Raw genomic sequence first — 19803 nt, forward strand, 5'->3', positions numbered from 1 at the left:
ACCTCCTCCAGGGAATGACAATGACCTGTGTTCCACTGGTCGTTGATTGATGTCTTGTGGTGTAGTATTCATTTTCTTTCTTTGCAGTAGTGTACGACTGCCCAGGGGTCCACAGTGGAAACATGCCAACTTGTCCTCCTTCCTCCAAATTTCTGTTATTCTGCAGTGTGGTATATGTGGCAGAGTAGTTGATTGTATTTGTGTTGGTCAGATGCTGGTTTCTTGTTTGACAGCTACCATGTAAGTCCAAGCACACAAAAGTCCATTCTTCATGGTGCATTTGGCTGATGGCGAATATGGTGCATGTGGCTGATGGAAAGAAACTTCCACATGGGAAAAAAATATTAAAAACAAAGATTCCAAGACTTACCAAGCGGGAAAGCGCTGGTAGACAGGCACAATAAAATAACACACACACACACACACACACACACACACAAAATTTCTAGCTTTCGAAACCAACGGTTGCTTCTTCAGGAAAGAGGGAAGGAGAGGGAAAGACGAAAGGATGTGGGTTTTTAAGGGATTCCCGGGAGCGGAAAGACTTACCCTAGGGGGAAAAAAGGATAGGTATATACTCTCTTGCCAGTGCGCGCGCGCGCACACACACACACACACACACACACACACACACACACACACATACATATATATACAGACACAAGCAGACAACTGGGATGATTCTGTCCGACAGCAGTCCTGGGTGTTTTGACTTAGGGCGCTAGGCAGTTTTTGCAGCGTGTTGTTATCGATGCCCATTTATTGTGGTTTCGTGCTCGAGAAACTCAACGAGCAGAGGACCTCTGTTGTTGGAGGAGGAGCTCTTCGTAACATTTCTAGAAGTTGGTGAACAGCTTTGGATCTCTGTGGTGGGTGACATGGGATGTGGGATGTTACCACTGTTGGCTTTGCTGTCCATTACATTTAGGGATTACATTAAGGTCCATAGCTCAGTGAGCATGTCTTGGGTATGGATCATCTCCCAATGATGTGCAACTTTCTCAGCCAGCTGTTTACACACATTAGGGACATACAGTGTCCACCACCCACAGCAGACATGCAATGGTGAATTTTGTCCACTCCAGTGGCCTCAGCCACCAGAAAACAAATCACACATCTCTACTCTTCTTTGCTTGCCACCCTGCCAACAGGTGGATGAACACACTAGACCAGTCCGCCAAAAGCCAAGGTCGTAAAACAAGAACTGCCTGGACTTGTAATGACATGGCACTACGTCGTTCCCCTACACTGCTGTGACAGTATCGAAACAGAAAGCAGTGGAGCCAACTGTTACACGGACTATGTATTATGGTGGCTGTTTGGTGTTCATTTGACTGCTCCTTATGTGTAGACCCTTTTGTTGGGTTTGACTTATAACCATGAGTTATATGGCATCTACAAAGATCGGCCTGTTAGAAGAATTTTGAGGTCATCTATGCTGAGGTGGGTTGGACACTTGGCACAAGTGAATAATATGTAAATACCAAAAAAAGATTTTATAAGGAAAGCCAGATGGACAGAGAGGACGTGGTTGATTGAAAACTAGATGTGAGAACGGAATCATAGACCTTTGGAATATGGGCTACAGGAATTGGAAAAAGCTAGCAAAGGTCGGTATAAATGGAAGGAAATAGTTGAAGAGGCCAAAACTCGTCATGAGTTGTAGAACCACAGAAGTAGAAGAAGAAGACTTTGTTGGGTTTGATATGAAATTCCTCTTCCAAATTTTCATAAGTGCATATCATGCAGGGAAGTTCACCCATTGTTGTGTATGTTCCAGCTTTTGTTCCTGTCTTTCTTTGTGCCCATACTGTCTATGTCTAGCAAAAGTACAACAGCCAAAACTCAACACTGTTGCCATGCTGTTTGGAGGGGGGGGGCAGTGGGTGGGGGGGAGGGGCGGAGTTGTCAAGTACCTATATAGTGGTAGTCCTTTGAACACAGGAATTGCACTATACGTGCCTCAGTTGGAAACTCCCCACATAACCATATGAGTTTGTGCTTGTTGTAGCTGGGGCATAGGGACTCCAGATGACTACAAACTGGCCAGGTTGCTGTTGCTGTGCGGTACCTGTAGGGAGAGGCCCCTTTTGGAGTTGGTGACACCAAAGTGGATGACTCACAAATGAAGCACATCACACTTTCTTCTGCTGGTGGCTGCGTGGCCCAATGAGTTTCTTCAGAAGGAAAGGATTACTGCAATGCAGAGGGATATGACCTTAAAGTGTTTCCTTTCCTGGCTACACTGTGGGACGTATGTAAGGTTAAGAGATGGAGAAATACTTCCTACAATTTGTGGTTTGTTCTTAGAAACAATGGAGATGCTTTTTCACTAAAAAGCTAATATTCTTCATTGAACACCCGGAGGACAGGTTTGGGGAAGTAGCAACAATTTCGAAAGTGGTCCCATTCTGATTAAAACAGAACCTCTGTGTCGTGGGTGCAACTTGCCTATGACAAGATGAGTTACTTCCTGTAACTGTCATCTCCCATAAAAGTCTCAAAATGATTCAAGGTATCATCTTCCACCACAGCCTCCTTTCACAGACCAATGACGAGTTTCGTGCCAATTTGGAATGATTGGTTGTGCATTTCAAAGGACAATAGGGTTGATACTGGGGCCTACCCATTAGCCATTTAACGGAACAAGTTGCCCGGAAAGGTCAAGGTGATAGTGTATTCACGTGGTGTGAAGCCACTTGTTCCTCCTCTGATGCGGTGCTTGAGATATGGACTTGTGTGTTTGTGTTGTAACATCAGCCAGTGTGTATAAGGAAAGTGGATGTAAGTTGCATGGGGCACAGGGTGCTCCTTCTGCACCCCCACTCCCCCCCAATCCCCCCTCTGTGTCAACTGTCACATTATCATTTTGGTTATCCATCATTGTGCTTTTTCTGTATCCAGTTGATGGGAGCTTTATTTGAGTGTCGGTACCAGCACAAATTCCTCTTCAACATCTCTGCTCTCTGCCTTATCTATCCTTGGCTCTTTTCTCAGATATTTTTTGTATTCACAGACCTGTGGTTTTCTTTTATTATTTATGTTCAAATCCCTTAAATCTTAGATGTAGCAGCATCCCATTGTTGCTGCATTGAGAACAGGAGGGAACAACAATGGGTACTGTTGTCTGATACGCAGATGCTTGTGGGATTAGTATGCAAAAACACTACATCTCGACAGGGAATGCACAGTGTTGTTCACCACAGTGCACCAGTTTCTGAAGAGAAGAGAAAATCCTAAAATACAAGACTCTCGTCTGACTTACACATCAGAGTGCCAAGAAGAAATATGATTGATTGCTTCCTGCAGACGTGACGGTGAGGTTTGCTATGGCTACGATGACATCATTCTCTCCTCTGACAGTGTCCTTCCTTTCTACTTTCTACATTGGGCCCTTTGGGCCACTTGACTACATTGCCCCCCTGGTGGTTAGAGGCACACCTCCTACTGTTTTCTGTGCACCAACTTTGAAAGTGTCGACTTCCATCCAACAGGGATGTCGATCCCCACCCTCAGCTGGAGAAGCTATCCCCTCCTCTGGCATCTCTCACCAGGATGGGTCTCTTTGGATGCTTCCCTTCTAGGATTCTATTGATGGCTTAAGAAGCCACAAGTTGTTGGTTGTAGACCTTCACATTCCTCCTGTGTTCGTGAAATTAGGCTCGACAAGCTCTTGTGGACTTCGAAACCATCCATGAGAAGAGGGACCAAAAGAAGAACTCCAAGACGGGCAGGTTCCTATTGTCCCCATGCTGCCGAACGTCACATATTCTGACTCTGTACTCGAGGTGGAGTTCCTTGTGGCCGCTGTGGCACTGGATGACCCACACAACCAAACTCGGGACCAGTGCATATTGATCCTCCAATAGAAATGTAGTGGTATATTCTACCAACTGGCTGTGCTAAGATGTCTATCAGGTGTTTCTTCTGCTTTCTGCATTGGCCTCCAGGAAACTAGGTTCCCAGCATTCTAAACCTCTACCTTCCACAGCTATTGAGGCTATTTTAAGAATCAAGCTGATTACGGTAACGTGTCAGGTGGAGCTTACACATTCATTCTGGATTTTAGCTGTAGCAAACAAGCGCCACTTGACATGACTTTGGAGGCTGTGGCCTTTCGTATGGGACCATCTCAGGATTTTACCATTTGTAATGTGTGTCTCCCTACCGATAGTGAAGTGTCTGCATTGTTTGCACTGATCTCTCAGCTCCCTCCACTCTTGCTCATTTTTGCAAACTTCAATGCTGCGAATCCTTTAAGGGGTGGAACTGTGACCGCTGGTCATGGTAAAAATATCAAAACTTTACTCTCAGAGCTTGATTTTTATCTTTTGAGTACCAGTGCCCCCCACACTCTTCAGTGTGGCATCACTTACATGGGTGTTCACCCAGATGGGTTCTCAACAATGCTGTCTGGGATGCTTTTGCCTCTGCCATTGCCCTTAGCACACCCCCATGTGGAGGCTCTCCAATGCTGTAGGCAATATCTATTGATGGACAACCTCATTACATTTAAATGGCTTTGTGCCAGAGTCCGCCACTTAATAAAATGACAGAAACAAGAAAGCTGCGAAAGTTATGGTATTACCATTGGACTGGGTACCCCTCCTTCCCTGGTTTGGGCAAAACTTCAATGCCTCTATGGACACTAGTCCCCCAAAGGTGTACCTGGTGTCTCCCTGAATGGTGTTGTCTACACTGGCCCAGTGCTACCACCAGGCATTTTGTTCTGCATTATGATAAAGTGTCTGTGTCTGAGAATTATCAACCTACATTTTGTGCCCTCAGATAGTGACTGGAGTGAATTCACTTCCCTCTCAATATATGTCACCTGGAGCCATATAATGCTCCATTCAGTGAGTGGAAATTCCTCAGTGGCTTAGCCCTTTGCCAGACTGCATCCACAGCGAAGCACTCAAATACCTATTGGCACATAGTCAGCATCATATCCTTGCTGTTTTCAGTCATACCTGGAGTGAGGATGAGTTCCCATATCAGTGGCAAGAATGTGTGATCGCTGTGGTACTGAAACTGGGTAATCACCCCTGTGAGATGCTCAGTTACCACCCAATTACTCTCTGCAAGTTGCCCAAACATGGTGAGCCAGTGACTGTGTTGATACCTTGAGTCCTGGAGTCTTTTGGGTCTCTCCCAGGGCAGTTTTGGCTAAGGCTATTTTACTGCTGACAATTTGGCCCACCTAGTCTGGCATGTGGTCAGCTTTTCCTGGCATCAGTGCCTCATCATTGTCTTCTTAGACCAGGAAAAGGATTTTGGCATGGTGTAGCATCATCACATCCTTATTGCCCTTCATGAGTGGGGTATGTTGGGCCCATTCTTTTTTCTCTTAAACTTTTTTTTCCCTTCCTGATTTTTTTTTTTTTTTCTCTTGAACTTCTCATCACACCCTACACCTTCTTCCCCAGTTCATGGTCGTATTTCCAACAGTGCCACCCACATGCAAGAGAATGTGTCCTTCTTTCTGGTATGAAGATCCACCTCCCACAACAGAGGCTCAGGACTAGAGTAACAGTTGGAATTCATATACAGTGTCTCTGCGCTGAACTCCAGCTTCCCATACTGTCATCTTGTCAGATAACAATCGCGTACGCTCCCAAGGTGTGTACCCTATCCTTCGATCTGTGTCCTCATTACCTTTGGACTGAAAGACTTTGTTGACATCATGGTTTTTAATGCCTGCCCTGGCCATCATTGATGCATTTCCAGTTCAGAAGTGGTATAGTCTGCTGGTTCTAAGGCCAACAGATGAACTGGTTGTGCCTAAGCATATGCAAGGTACAGTAAACAACACTCCCTGCCTCATGGATGCAATGTATAAACTGCAGAATTGGTGGCCATAATTCTTTCTCGCACCGGTGAGATGTTCTTAATTGGCAGTGATTCCCTGAGTAGCCTTCATGCTACCAAACCTTGCTACTCTTGACACCCGCTGGTTGTAGCTATTCAGGATCTCCTTTCTGATTTTCACTAGATGTACGGGTCTTCTTTGTCTGGGCTCTATGTTATCTGGGAATCTGAGGGAACAAAAGTGCTCACTGGTTGGCCAAGTGGATGGACTTTGGGGATGGGGTATTGGAACTGACGTCTTGGTTGGCTGTACACAGTCAGTTGTTGGAGGCTTGGAACGTAGATTGGTAAGCCATGGTTTTTCTGAAGAAACGGTGAGCAGTAAGGGATCACTGCCAGGTGCCAGTCTTCCCTTCATGCTTCGAGCAGGGAAACTACCATTCTGACAACGTCACATTGACCACACTTAGCTAACTCTTGGCCACATCCTGCGATATGAGTGATCCACCCAACTGTTGGTGAGATGCCCTTCTGATCATGCCCACATCCTAGTGGGCTGCCCTAATTTGGCCACCTTACGGCGAAACCTTCAGCTTGCTGAAATGCTGCTTCTGGTGCTAGTGGATGACACCAAAGTGGCTGCTCTGCTTTTATATTTTATTTGTGAAAGTGATTCCTACTTCTTTTTGTGATGTAGGACGCAAAGGCCTTGTCGGCTGCTTGAGGGATTGGAGGGGTGCCCCTTTACCTACTCCAACTGAGAGGGCCCATGGCCGTCCTTGCTCAGTGCTCCAGCCGTTCCCAGCTTTGTAATTGTACTTATTGTTTTACATATGTTGTTGTTTTACTGTCTCGTTGTTATTCTCGGTCCTGAGATTTTATCATCCTGTCTGCACTGCTAGTTTTTCTTTTGGTAATGAAGGTAGGGAAACACTGGTTGGATGCTGAGGGTGCGTCTCCTATTGTGTAACATGTCGTGGGGGCCACTACTTGCTTTCTGAGTGGAGCAGATCACCCACCTTCACTCTTTTACTGCTCTCTCACTTCTACTTACTTCTATCTTTGGTTTTTATTGATCCTCAGCTACAATTGCTTTCATCAGAATTTGTCTTCTGTGTGTGTCCTCTGTCAGGGCTCTTCACAGCGTGACACACATTGGATGGAAGGACTGATGACTTCATAGTTCGGTCCCTTTAAACTCAATCAATCCAAAACATTTGCTATTTGATACTGTGTCATTTCTTCATGACATTGGGCCTTATCCTTTAGTCGTTCTTGTGTTAAATGGACATGCTGGTGTTTTGTCACCAAATATTTTCTTCAGCTCGGCCCGGAATTTATCCCAGCTGTTGAGATTCTATTCTTGTCCTCACACCATTGCTGGGATGTGCTGTCCAAAAGTAAATAATTGCCTGACACATAATTTCATCCCACTTGTTGTATTAGGTGACTTGTCAAATTGTTTCAGTCATTTCATTGGGTCCTAACCAGCATCTTTGGAAAATACTGATGTATCACTGATTTGCAGCTGTTTAGGACTCTGTTGGTTTCTTTAATATGCAGAGCTTGGGAATGATGTACTGCTCACATTCCGGTTCCTGTTTGTGCAGGTGACACCTTTTAAAATGCCTGATTGGGGCCCAATTGGAGCCACAGTGGTGTAGGTGTTTTCAAAGTACCCGCCATCTCCAGCAAACAGTGTCACATTGTGACTACAATAAAATCCAAATCCAAAAGTTGTCTCGTCTGCGAAGTATGATACTTAGCACCGATAGCATGTTTATTACTGACACCAGTGTACAAACAAAAAAAGAGTTGAACTCATGGACACAATGTGCTGCTATTTATGCAGACATTGGATATTCCAGAATATGCAAACATTACAAACATAACAGATTTCATGCACCTGTCAGAAATGACTAAAACAAATATTTGCTGGTAATGTGTTTTGAACTAGTGACCTGCAGCATGCCAGCCAGCAATGCTAATCTCTACTCCACAAAGCATGCAGCACAGCTTGCAGCAATATTGAAAAGGTTCCTGATGGTGTTTGGTTATGAAGACTGTTTGCTTTAAGTTCCTGTTTTGCCTTTTACATTTCACCTGATAGTGTGAGCCTGAATTTGGCCTAAATCCAAGCTGAAACTAGCAGCATGCACATTTGTATGTTATCCTATTTGAACTAAGTTTGTGGTTTGGGTATGAAAGAAGAAATGTGTAACTTTTGAATATTCCCAAAAAAAGCCACATCATAACTAGGTAGCGTATTACACACATTTGTTAATAGTACATGGATTCAGTTGGCAGTCTGTCCCAGTTCAGTCCTGGAATAGATGTTATAAATTGTGGCACTTTATAAGCAACACTTAGTGTGTTTGTGGTCATCTGAAATATAATACTTCATGATTCTTTTGCTCGCAGGATGAAGAAGAAGAGATAAAGCTGGAGATTAACGTACTGAAAAAGTACTCAAATCACCGTAACATTGCAACATATTATGGGGCCTTTATAAAGAAGATTCCTCCTGGAAAAGATGACCAGCTGTGGGTAAGTAATAATGAGAATATGGCCATGATAAACTGACTGCTATAGACAGACTAATACGACATGGATACTGCACTAAGTGACAATTGAAGCAGGATTATACTCTTATGTAAGTAAATTTGTTAGTTACTACAGAGGTATAGTCTTTCCTTAGTAAAATCTAGATAATTAAAAATTCAGAGCGCATATGTTTGTGCTTGCAAAACTTGAAAAGTAGTTGGCTGATTGCTTTGAAATTTTCAGACAACATTGCATTCTAACATGCATGACGTGCACGTGTTTTTATATACCTACTGGACCACCATATGTAATATATAAATGTATGTGTAATGATGCATAAAGAGAAATAGTGTTACCAGAAACCTCAGAAAGTTCGTGACCGATTTACTTCAGATTTTTACATGAAACACGGACATTGGTTATATATTTTTGTAATCGACAATGTTGTGTTTACAGCTTATCGCTGTATGGTTATAATGCTACTACAGAATCTGAATCACCCAAAACTTTATAATTGTACCCATTCACAGATTAAAACTATGCAAAATACTGTAATTGAAACTACTATCGTCTGCAGCTAGACTGGTCTGTCGTACCCCTATATAAAGATCTGAACTGATCTACCCATTCATTTTAAACAACTTCAGTTCCCAATCAAGCTTTTCATTTGCAATAACAGCAAACAAGAGGCAATGTCAGAGGGAGTGAGGAAGAGCAGAGGGACACACAAGGGGAGGGAGGAACTGGAGAGGGGGGGGGGGGGGGCAGCAGTTATGATGTATATCTCTACCCATACATTTTTATTAGTTGTGAAGGGTTGCTCATTTTCAGAAAATGACTCCAACATCTGCTGCTAATATGCCAGGACAAAATTATGAAATTAAATATATAAGAAACCTATTTTACTGACTGGTTCCTCTTTTCTTTCTCTTCCATTTAACCAGAATGAACCACAACAATGTGTGATTGGGTGCAGCTAATATGTCTTAAAATATTTTTTAATAGACTGGTTTTTTAAATTCAATAGCCCATTTAGAAAAAAGAATGCATAAAACTTCATACATTAAATTTTCAATGATGTACTCACATATAGTAAATTAGTTTATTTAGTAATTCCTCTTAAAAAGACTTAGAATTGTGATTATTTGGAAATCATTATTTCTGTCTGTTTTCCTCCTAAAATGAGCATCTCATTAACTAGATTCAAGATTGAAGTTTAGTTCAGTGGAACAGTCTTAATCAAGAATAATGGAAAATTTGAAATGTATTCAGGACATATTCCTGCCGTTACATATGGAAACCATTCATTTCAAAATATGAGAAATTAAACTCAAAGTGTGTGCACTGAAAGTGGCAGTGAAAAGTGTGAGTGAGTCTGGAAGGTCTGATCTATTAGTACTCATAATACCCTCCATCATTATTTGACAGAGATGTAGTAAGGTAGTTCACTATCATCATAAAGCCAATAAAATGTGTAACTATACACTTTGTGTAGTGTATTGAATTGAATCAGTTTTGTTGTGGATATCCATTAAAACCTACATAATTTTACTGTACTTGGTAAGTGGATAGTTGACCCCACAAAAGTGCTATGGTTTGAGTTTGAAATTTTCAATATTATTGCCATTATAGACTGAATTTCTTTGTGGTGGTCAAATTTATTTTAAGGTGCATAATTATATTGATTAAAAGACTGTTGGTGACATAATATGTGAAACTGAGTTGGTACAATGTAATTGGATAGATAAAAAATTTACTCACTAAGTAGTGGCAGGAGAACACACACATAAAAAAAAGATTTTACGTGTGCAAGCTTAGCAGTCAGGAGGATTGAAGGGGAAAGAAGAAAAGGGGGGGGGGGGCAAAGGAAATGGACAATAGAGGTTTAGGAAAAGGAATAGACTTTGGAAAAGTCACCCAGAATCCTGGGTCAGAAGATATCAGTCTTTCCTTCTCATCCTGTCCAGTAAGTCTCCCTGATCTGGGGTTCTGGGTGACTTTTCCGAACTCTGCCCCTCTTTCTAAACCTCTCCTGTCCTTTTCCTTTATCTCTCTTCCTTCCCCTTCAACCCTCAACCCTCCTGCTAAAAGAGGGAGCCACTGGCTCTGAGAGCTTGCATATGTAAAACCTTTTTTGTATGTGTGTTCTCCTGAAACCACTTGGTGAGCAGATTTTTTTGTCTATCCCGTTTTTTTTAACAAACAAAAGTAAATAAAAAAAGAACAAGGAAAGAGAATGGAAAAGAGGTTTTTTAACAAACAAAAGTAAAGAAAAAATCTGGTTCGAAAAAGAACGAGGAAAGAGAATGGAAAAGAGGGAATGATAGATTACAACAGCGAGGCATTACCTGCTTCATTGAAATTACATGGGAAGATTAAAATAATTACTTAATCATCTTGGTTATCCATTTTGCTTTGTCTGTATTCAGTTGATGGGAACTTTACTTGAGACTGGAGATACAGGGTAGTTCTGTAAGTTTTCTAATATTTTTTATATTTGATTATTCATGGATGCTCATTTTTTTCCTCCTTTACATTTCTCTCGATCATTCCTTGCCATTTATCTTACAACTTGCATGTTTTTTGCTCCCAGCTCATATTTATGTTAGCAGCTTATATCATAATTTGCCTTTTAACTATGCTCTCTCCTGTAGTTTGTTTACAGTTTGTTACAATTTCAGATTGGTTGATTATTGATATCTAGTATGTATACTATTATGTGAATGTGTTATGTTACTCTAGAAAGGAAATACAATTTTATTTACAAGGAACATTCAAGTATACATAACATCAGAATATCAGTTTTGCTAATTCTGACACTACATGGGAGATGCAAAATTTATTATTCACCAATTGCTTCTTTCCTCCATGCATACTGTGAATGCATGGCTGTTTCCTTCCTGTGGCTCCCTCAGTTCTTTCTAAAACAGATGAAGGAAAAAATGCATGGACTGTAGGTCAGGGCTAGCTTATCCTGTCTGATTTAGTTTATGACACTGTAATCCATCGTATGGTTGGACTGTGTTCTGTTGGCAAGTAGTATGCATAGGATTGTGTAGTTTTCTACTTACTCACAATCTGCCATTGATGTGCATATTATTCATTCGTCAAGTGGTGGCCTTGTGCACTACAGGTATCCAATGGTGGTGGTTCTGTGCTCATCTTATCCCTGTGACACTCTGTTGTGCTTTGAGTAAAAGTACACATAGGGTATGGAGTCTTTATATCCCATAGCGAGAAAGAGGTTCTGGCTGATGCTTTTACTGCAGAGCTGCATTAGGGGGCAGTCAAATGAAAGCCGAACACATGCCACAACAGATCATGGAATGGTCCCATTTGAAAGCAATTATCACACATACTAAGATGTTTAGCCACTGAGAGACATATCCCTTCTAAATTTTGTTTCTGTAGTGTGAGCCAACTGGGGAAGAACACCTTACTTACTGTCTTTGATTAGTAACTTTACTGCCTCTTCCATTGTTTCCTTGAACCATTCTCCTTCAACACTGTATAGCCAGGACAGCAACCAGTCTGTACGGTGGGGTCATTAGGTACCCCTTTGTTTGGGTCCCTTACATTACAGGGATCACAATTCTGGTAACTGAGCTGCTATGTTCTCATGTATGCTTAGGAGTGGTTGCTTGTCATTCTGGAGCATCGGAACTCTCTGCAACAGTCAGAGTCAGACAGCCCTTGCTGTGGTTGTGTGATGCTCAAGGGGAGAGCCCCTGGTCAGAGTAGGTGGTGTCAGGGTGGACATTTTATTTGTGAAACATGTTAAGCTCCAAAAAACTGGCCAATCTTCTGCCACCATCTCTTTAATTGGGAATGGATTTTTCAGTACTGCAGCGATGACCTGCAGCCGTCCCTTCCGTGGCTACCCTCTGGGAAAAGGGCCAGTCTCACCTGCTTGGAGTGAAACCCTTTTGCCACTATCTGGTCTGCACCAGGACTGATGGGGACATTTCCACCACCACCAAACCATTATTCTTTTTTGGAAACTATTAAGGACAAGTTTGAAGTAGACTATTCGAGTAAGATGCTGTCGCGTTCGCTGTGATCAAAACTTCTGCCACCCAATCTGTACAAAAGTGCCTGCGACCATCTTGGCGATATCCCAGTGTCCATTACTACACAGAGTCTGTGAATATGGTTCAGGGAGTATTTTTGATAGAGATTGATTAGGAATTCTGGGCCATTCCGGAAAGGTAGGGTATTCATTTTGTTCAACATCTTCAGAAAGGCCATAGGATAATCGCACCAATATAGGCATCTTTATTGTGCCATTTGAGAGGGTACTCTCCCAGAGAAGGTCGAGGTCATGGTTTATTGTGGTGACGTGAAGCACCACTAGTGGAGGCTTTCTCATTGTTTGTGTTTTGGCCACATGTCTGTCTGCTGTACATTGACACTCTTGTGTGGTGAATGTGGACACCCACTCCATGAGAGGAGCCCATGTGTTCTACCACCTGTATGCATTAATTGTCATTACCGCCACTGTCCATGTTACCAGATTCCTCGGTTTATGAGGAGAAGGTGGTACAGGACTAAAAGTTCCTTGATCATATATCCTATACTAAGTCTTGTCTAAAATACCACTGTCTTTACTCTGTGTCTATGACATCTAGCTCTTCCTCTCCCTCTCCCTCTAGCTCTTCCTCTCGTCTCCCGATCCCCTGCAGTTCCATGCCCTCCCCTCCATGTGCTGCTCCCCCTACGTGGTTAGAGAGGTTTTCCCCTTCTTTTGTGGTGCCTCCCAGTGATGCATCACACCCTCCCTCCCCTGGGACTAGCTCTTCCAGACAGGAGGCCTGCTGCCCCAGGTCAGCTGCGGAACCCAAAGTCCCCAAGTCGCCAACATTCCAGATCCCTCTGAAGCACCTGCTCTCTCTCTCTCTCTCTCTCTCTCTCTCTCTCTCTCTCTCTCTCTGGGCTCTGCCCTCCTCAACCTATGAAAGAGCAGAAGAAGAAACGAAAGTCCCATGACAAGGCTCCACCGGTGCCCCTAGAGGTATGGACTCCTTCTTCACTGTCAGAGTCGACCTCTTATTTATGGATATCACCATATATATGTTGATGAGAGATGGTTACCCGATGGTATGACAAGCTTCGGCCCACTCGCCTCCAATTTGGGTCTCCATTCCATGCTTATTCAGTGGAATTGTAGCAGATACTATCATCACCTTCCGATACCCCAACCCGCTTCTTTTACTCTGCAGCTTGTGGCATGCTCTATTAATTTCATATTACTGGTGCTCACTCGCCAACCCATCACAAGTTCTTTGCTTTCTCTTAGAACTAGGTTAGCCCTCTGAGGTCCACCTACCCACAGTGCTGTGTGACCCCTTCATGGGTAGATTTGCAGTTTCACATCAAGTTCCTTTCTGCTAAGTCGTGGGCTGACTCTTGGGGGAGGGGCAGAGGGGGGGGGGGGGGGGTCAATAGCTGTCGTCGGATGCTCCTCATGGTGCCCCATTTTGCTGAACTGCCACTGCCTTTTGGCTCTTTGGGACTAAATACGCCCTCCCTCTCCTTGTCCTCATTGTGAGCGGATGACCCTCGCATGGTTATGGCCATCCTCAGTTTTCTTCATGAAAGTGGTTTGCCCTTCCAGATTTATGTACTGGAATTTCCTTCTGGAATTGGAGTGTTAGTGTCAGTTTGGTAGGCCTTTGGCCTTGCCTCCACATCAATCTCTCCCCCTCCCTCCCCCCCCCCATTTCCCTATGTTTTTTCTAGTATTTCTTTGCCATTTTTCCCCCTCTTTCTAATGTCTTCTTCTCTGGGTGTTGACCCCATTGTGTCGAGATCATGGTATGGGGTGGGGGATTGGAATGGGTCAGCGAGAGTGCAAGTGACCCATCACCCGTAGTGCATCTGGGGTGCAACCTCCTCTTGCCCCTGCCCACCTCCCCCATCCTCCTGTTCTTTACTCTTCCTGCCACCCCAATGATCCTTCTGCCTCTTCGTTTGCCCATTTTCCTTTTCCATTGACTGCACTGTGCTGTTGGTATTGTTCCCCCCTTAGTTTCTGCTGTGTTGAATCGTGGGGTGGATGACCTCACTGTTTGGCCTCCCTCCACCCCCTCTTCCACCTCTGCAAGCAAGCAAGCAACCAACTAACTTTCTTGACTTGGAATCCCCAGAAATTCCCAGAACCTGATTGACACAGTGCATTATGTATTCCATGTATCTGATGTCAATAATATACTGATATTGTGTGTCATGCTTATCCTATTAAAACTGAATGAAGCCAAAATTAGCTTAAGGATGACCATGCTTGAAATGTGCAAGGAACGTGGAAATATAATTCTGGCCATCTGACAGAAAATCATAAGTAGTTTTGGTTTTACGTTAAATTAGCAAGTAGAGTAGTGCCTTCTGTCCATCCAGTGACATTAAAGAGGATTACAGAGACTAGGTTGTTATATTAAATTCATCATACAGAATTGTCCAAGTGAGGAGGAATGTATTGCAGTTCCTCCTTTCAGTTATTGCACAAATGCCAAAATGACAGATATAAAAATAAGTGACCTTGGTATAGAAAATCAACTAAAATTAGTCAACAGAGGAGATGTTACTGGACCTGTGTGATACATACATGATTCTGTGTAGTGTGTAGAGCATAACTTGCTCCCTTTTAGCAGCTGTCTACTGAAGGTCGACAGAGAAACGGAGTGTCCCTAGTGATGGGAAAAAAAGCAGATCGTTCCGGTTTTAAAGACGGTATGTTGAATAGATGCTCACAGCCATTGGCCTCAGTTGCTGATGTAAGTCTGCTGTAGGAAGCTTAGAACACATTTTACACTAAGTGTCTTCTGACCTTTCTGCAGACTGAGAATCTCCTTTGTAGAAATTAACATGGATTCTGTAAATAAAAGGTGTATGAAATGTAGTTCACTTTGTTTCTTTGTAAGACCCAGTAGGCTGTAGATACTGTGCCCAGGTTGATGCAGTGTTCCTTGACTCATGGAAGGTCATGTATACAGTTCCACACAGACACCTAATGAGCAAAATATTAGCTTACAGAGTATTAGACCAGCTTTGTGATTACATTGAGGAGTTGCCAGGAAATAAAATGCAGTGAGTAATTTGTAATAGAGAGAAATCCTAGTGAATAATCACAGAAGATCCACGAGGCTGTTCGTGTATGGTACAGTTGCATGTAGAGTGGTTGCAACATTATAAAGTTGTTCTGAAATGCAGGAAGTCTCACAGAGGATAGACACTTGGTGCAGAGAGTGACCATTGAAATAAATGTAACATATTGAGCATAAATAGGCTGAAAGACCCATTATTGTACAGCTACATTTTTCTTCGAATAATCAGTGGAACCATTCACTTCCATTAAATGTATGGAAGTGTGTGTACAGAGTTATTTAAATAGAAATAATCACATAAAACTAATTGTTGAAATGGAAAATTCCAATCTTACATCCATTTCAAGAATTCCCTGGTAGTGTAGTACATCCATGAAGGAGGTAGAGTATATCGTGAACATTTGACTAATATTTAATAATGCTTGACAGTCTGGGACCCTTCACAGATGGGACTGATAAAGGAAGTAAATATCCAAAGAAGAGCAGCTCGTTCCACTATATATTTGTTTAGAAATCTTGAAAGTGTCATGGAGATACTCATCTAACTCCAGTGCTTTCCTCGAGAGGTCTGCGTCAATTTCGTTCAGCGTAGTGACGGGAGTTCTTTCTCTAAAACACAGAACACAGTAGCCATCTCCTAATTGAATTATACACGAGTTTGGATCATGTGTGTCAGCAGTTTTTGGTCTTTTATTTATTTATCTCCATAGCTTAGACAAGGTTACATGTACTTTTTGTTCCAAAAGTTACATGGTGAGGAAATCCTCCAAGATGTAGAACATATCGGAAAACGATAATACACAGTAAATGTCTATAAAGAACAAAAGATATGTGATGTGCAAACCACAGATCTGAAGTGAAATGGTCGTAATGGATGTGGAGCAAGTAAAAAAGAAAATTGAAAAAAAAAAAGGCGATTTTTCATTAAAAGGAAATAACAAACTTGTAAATGTTCAATACATTGAGATACATTTGATAATTCTTAGGCTATTGAAGCTGTGCATCATCAAAAAAAATCATTTTACTACATTTACTTATATTGATTGCATTACTGCACTGAATTTGTATGAAGGTCGGATTGTATGCAATACTTTAATTATTTGATGTTATTAACAACATGTACGTATCAGTCAGTTCTAAGAAATTCCTTAGTGGAGTGGCCACCATTAGGTCCTTCAGGCTCCTCTTAAACTGAGCTTCATTAGTAGCTGACCAAACCGCCAAGGACAGTTCGATCAACAAATATGCTGGGAGAAAATGAAGAATCACATGCCTTATTAGTAGTTATATTTTTCTGTGACTGCTGGCAACTTGTTGAAAATTGGGTTCTTGAGTAGTGGACATCTTTTGGACTAGAGTAAGTCAATTTAATCTTTGTGAAGCTTATTCTTAGAGAAAGTTATTAATTTTCTTTCTTTGTTTCAGTTAGTGATGGAGTACTGTGGTGCTGGATCAGTCACGGATCTTGTGAAATGTAAGTTTTAAAATTCCGCTATAGTATAACACTAAAAGTTATTTCAGGTGTAAGAATAAAATAACAGTGATATACTCTGGAGAAAAATAATGTCTTGATTCATATTCAAATTTTCATGCCAGGTTAGAAAGAGCATTTCATTATTCATCTTTACTGGATTGTGCTTTCTTTTGCCTATGTTGCTTTGTCTGTTTTCATCTAAGATCATCCTTAATTATTTTTGCTTTAATTAATTTGTACTTTTTGAATAAAAGCAAAACAATATACAGGTAATCTTTGTTTGCATTGGATATCATAAATGATAGCCCACACCAAAATTCATAGAAACACCATAAGAAAGCAAAATTGAAAAGGAAGGGGGCAGTAGTAGAACTTGTGTTTTACTTCTGATGGTACCGGAAATGTTTATTTTACTGACTGTTACATCTATAACATAGCCTGCATTATTTAATTTCAGACTGGCATTTGAAATTATGTATCTGATAATACAAACATATTCATAAGCTAAATAAACAAAAGTGTTTTATTATCTTTTACAGCAACAAAGGGGCAAAGTTTGAAAGAGGAATGGATTGCATACATTTGTCGTGAAATTTTACGAGGCCTTAGCTACCTTCATTCAAACAAAGTAATTCACAGGGATATAAAAGGCCAAAATGTGCTCCTCACAGACAATGCTGAAGTGAAATTAGGTAGGTTTCTGTAAGGAAATAACTTATTTCAGTTGATATGACTCTTGAGTTATTGTTATTAATTACTCAGCATAAAGTGCTTGGTTCGCACACAATAAATACTTGCTACCTTAAGAGATAGCTTGAGAACAGAATCACTGTGTGTGTGTGTGTGTGTGTGTGTGTGTGTGTGTGTGTGTGTGTAATTTAGTTAATGCTGAATTTTTTTTCTGATTTTAATTTGATTAAGATGTGATGAATTATTCAGTTAATACCCAAATAAAAGAATTTAAATTTCTCTTTATACAGTTGATTTTGGTGTCAGTGCTCAACTGGATCGAACAATTGGGCGCCGTAATACTTTCATTGGTACGCCGTACTGGATGGCACCTGAAGTAATTGCTTGTGATGAGAATGCAGATGCCACTTATGACAATCGGAGTGATCTGTGGTCCTTAGGCATAACAGCACTGGAAATGGCAGAGTCACAGCCTCCCCTCTGTGATATGCATCCAATGCGTGCACTTTTCCTCATTCCACGAAACCCAGCACCTCGACTAAAGTCAAAAAAATGGGCAAAAAAATTCCATGGTTAGTGGGTAACACATTGTGATAGACATAAATTAATATTAATACATGAAGTCAAAATATATATTAAATAATTATCTTGCGTGGATTGGAAGCTCTGGTTGACAATTTTTTAATGTTTCAGAATTAAATTTGGGGTTTTGAACCGCTGCCTTATGAAAAGCACAGTGTATTTCTTTTTTTGTTTACCCATGCAAGTTTCACCACCTGTATATTATCTTCTGTAGGTCTCGATTTATTTCCGAAATCACATTACTTGTGAAGGGAAGCCGCTCTCTAAAAGTATGATGACGTAAGTGTTTTGTTATATCTTATTTTTGTGAGGAAATCACATTAAAACAGGTGAGAGTGAAGTATAAAAAGATATGGGAAAGAGTGTGTATAATTGCAGCAAGAAAGACACATGAAAGATACACAACTGGGCAAAAAGCGTGATATGCTGTTGAGTGAGAAAATGTATAAAAATAAGCTAACCTATAGAAATCCATTTTCTTTCCAAAACAAATTGAGGCTCTCAGAAGTTGACACACAGGTGTGAAAATGTTTGGGAAAAAGGAAAAGAGCAATGTTTAGTTTTGCGCAAGGCAGAGTTAGCAAAAACCGAAAATATATTCTAAATCATTACATACATACAAAATTATTAACTTTGGTCTTTAACGGGTTCTTAATTTATCCTTTTGATCCAAGAAACAATATTGCATTATTTAAGTATTTTTTCATGTGTTATGAATAAGTTTCATGTCAGAGAGATGGAGAAATTTAGTTTGGCTTTTGCTATGTTTTATGGATTAAAAATTGTTGTATTGCAAATACTCCAGAGCTTATGCAGTTTTGTTTGCCATTGTAGGTTTCATTGAAACTGTTTTGGTTAAGGATTACCACCAGAGACCGTACACGGAACAGTTGCTAAAACATCCTTTCATCCGTGACCAGCCCACTGAAAGGCAAGTGAGGATACAGTTGAAAGACCATATTGATCGGTGCAAGAAAAGAAAACAGGAGAAAGGTAAATATGGTTTTCACCTTTTCATTTCAGTGTGTCCAAAATTCCATTTATATACATTTTTAGAGAGAGGAAAACATCAGCTACGTCTCTTGCTGGCTTGTATGTGGTGGACTGTCACAATGAGTTATTACATATAGTAACACTTCAAAAATTTTAATCTTGTACTGCTGTAAGTAAAACTACTTCTACTGCCAGAATTTAAAGGGAAATTTGGGGTAAGACGTAAAAGGTAACGCAGAGAATATTACTGTAACAAAAAAGAAAATATGACCTCTTGTCATAGAATATTTGGAACTTTTGATGAGAAATAATCTGTTAAATGAAAATTTGACATGCCATTTCAAAAAAACAGTGAAGCAGCCCATCCAAGTTTTTTTGTAGGCGGCGAGGTTACAGATTAGTGAGAGGTTGCTCAAAGCTTGTCAGGTCTCCACTAACATTTCTTGCAAGAATCGTTGATGTATACATAGTGAATGGGCAGAACATAGCAACACGGGCAAAGGACAATATTTATTTACAAGGATCCTTTAGGCCTATGAGCCATTTAGAAGTTTTCTTTGATATATCAGCCGTTCGCTGGTGTACATGTCCACTGCTTACCCAGATGTCTTA

At 41.2% G+C, this 19803-nt stretch overlaps 1 protein-coding gene across 4 annotated transcripts in view; it reads left to right on the top strand.

Moving 5' to 3' along the window:
• The window catches only part of LOC126336522 (serine/threonine-protein kinase mig-15), a 327805-nt gene that overhangs the window by 120918 nt on the left and 187084 nt on the right, over positions 1 to 19803 (top strand). For all 4 annotated transcript variants that reach the window (XM_050000312.1, XM_050000314.1, XM_050000311.1 and 1 more), the window contains exons 4-8: positions 8230 to 8355; positions 16878 to 16926; positions 17466 to 17618; positions 17907 to 18188; positions 19033 to 19191. In XM_050000312.1, coding sequence (XP_049856269.1) covers positions 8230 to 8355; positions 16878 to 16926; positions 17466 to 17618; positions 17907 to 18188; positions 19033 to 19191 — 769 coding nt within the window. The remainder of the gene's footprint in view (positions 1 to 8229; positions 8356 to 16877; positions 16927 to 17465; positions 17619 to 17906; positions 18189 to 19032; positions 19192 to 19803) is intronic.

This window comes from Schistocerca gregaria, chromosome 2, assembly GCF_023897955.1.
Source record: "Schistocerca gregaria isolate iqSchGreg1 chromosome 2, iqSchGreg1.2, whole genome shotgun sequence".
Classification (NCBI taxonomy): domain Eukaryota; kingdom Metazoa; phylum Arthropoda; class Insecta; order Orthoptera; family Acrididae; genus Schistocerca; species Schistocerca gregaria.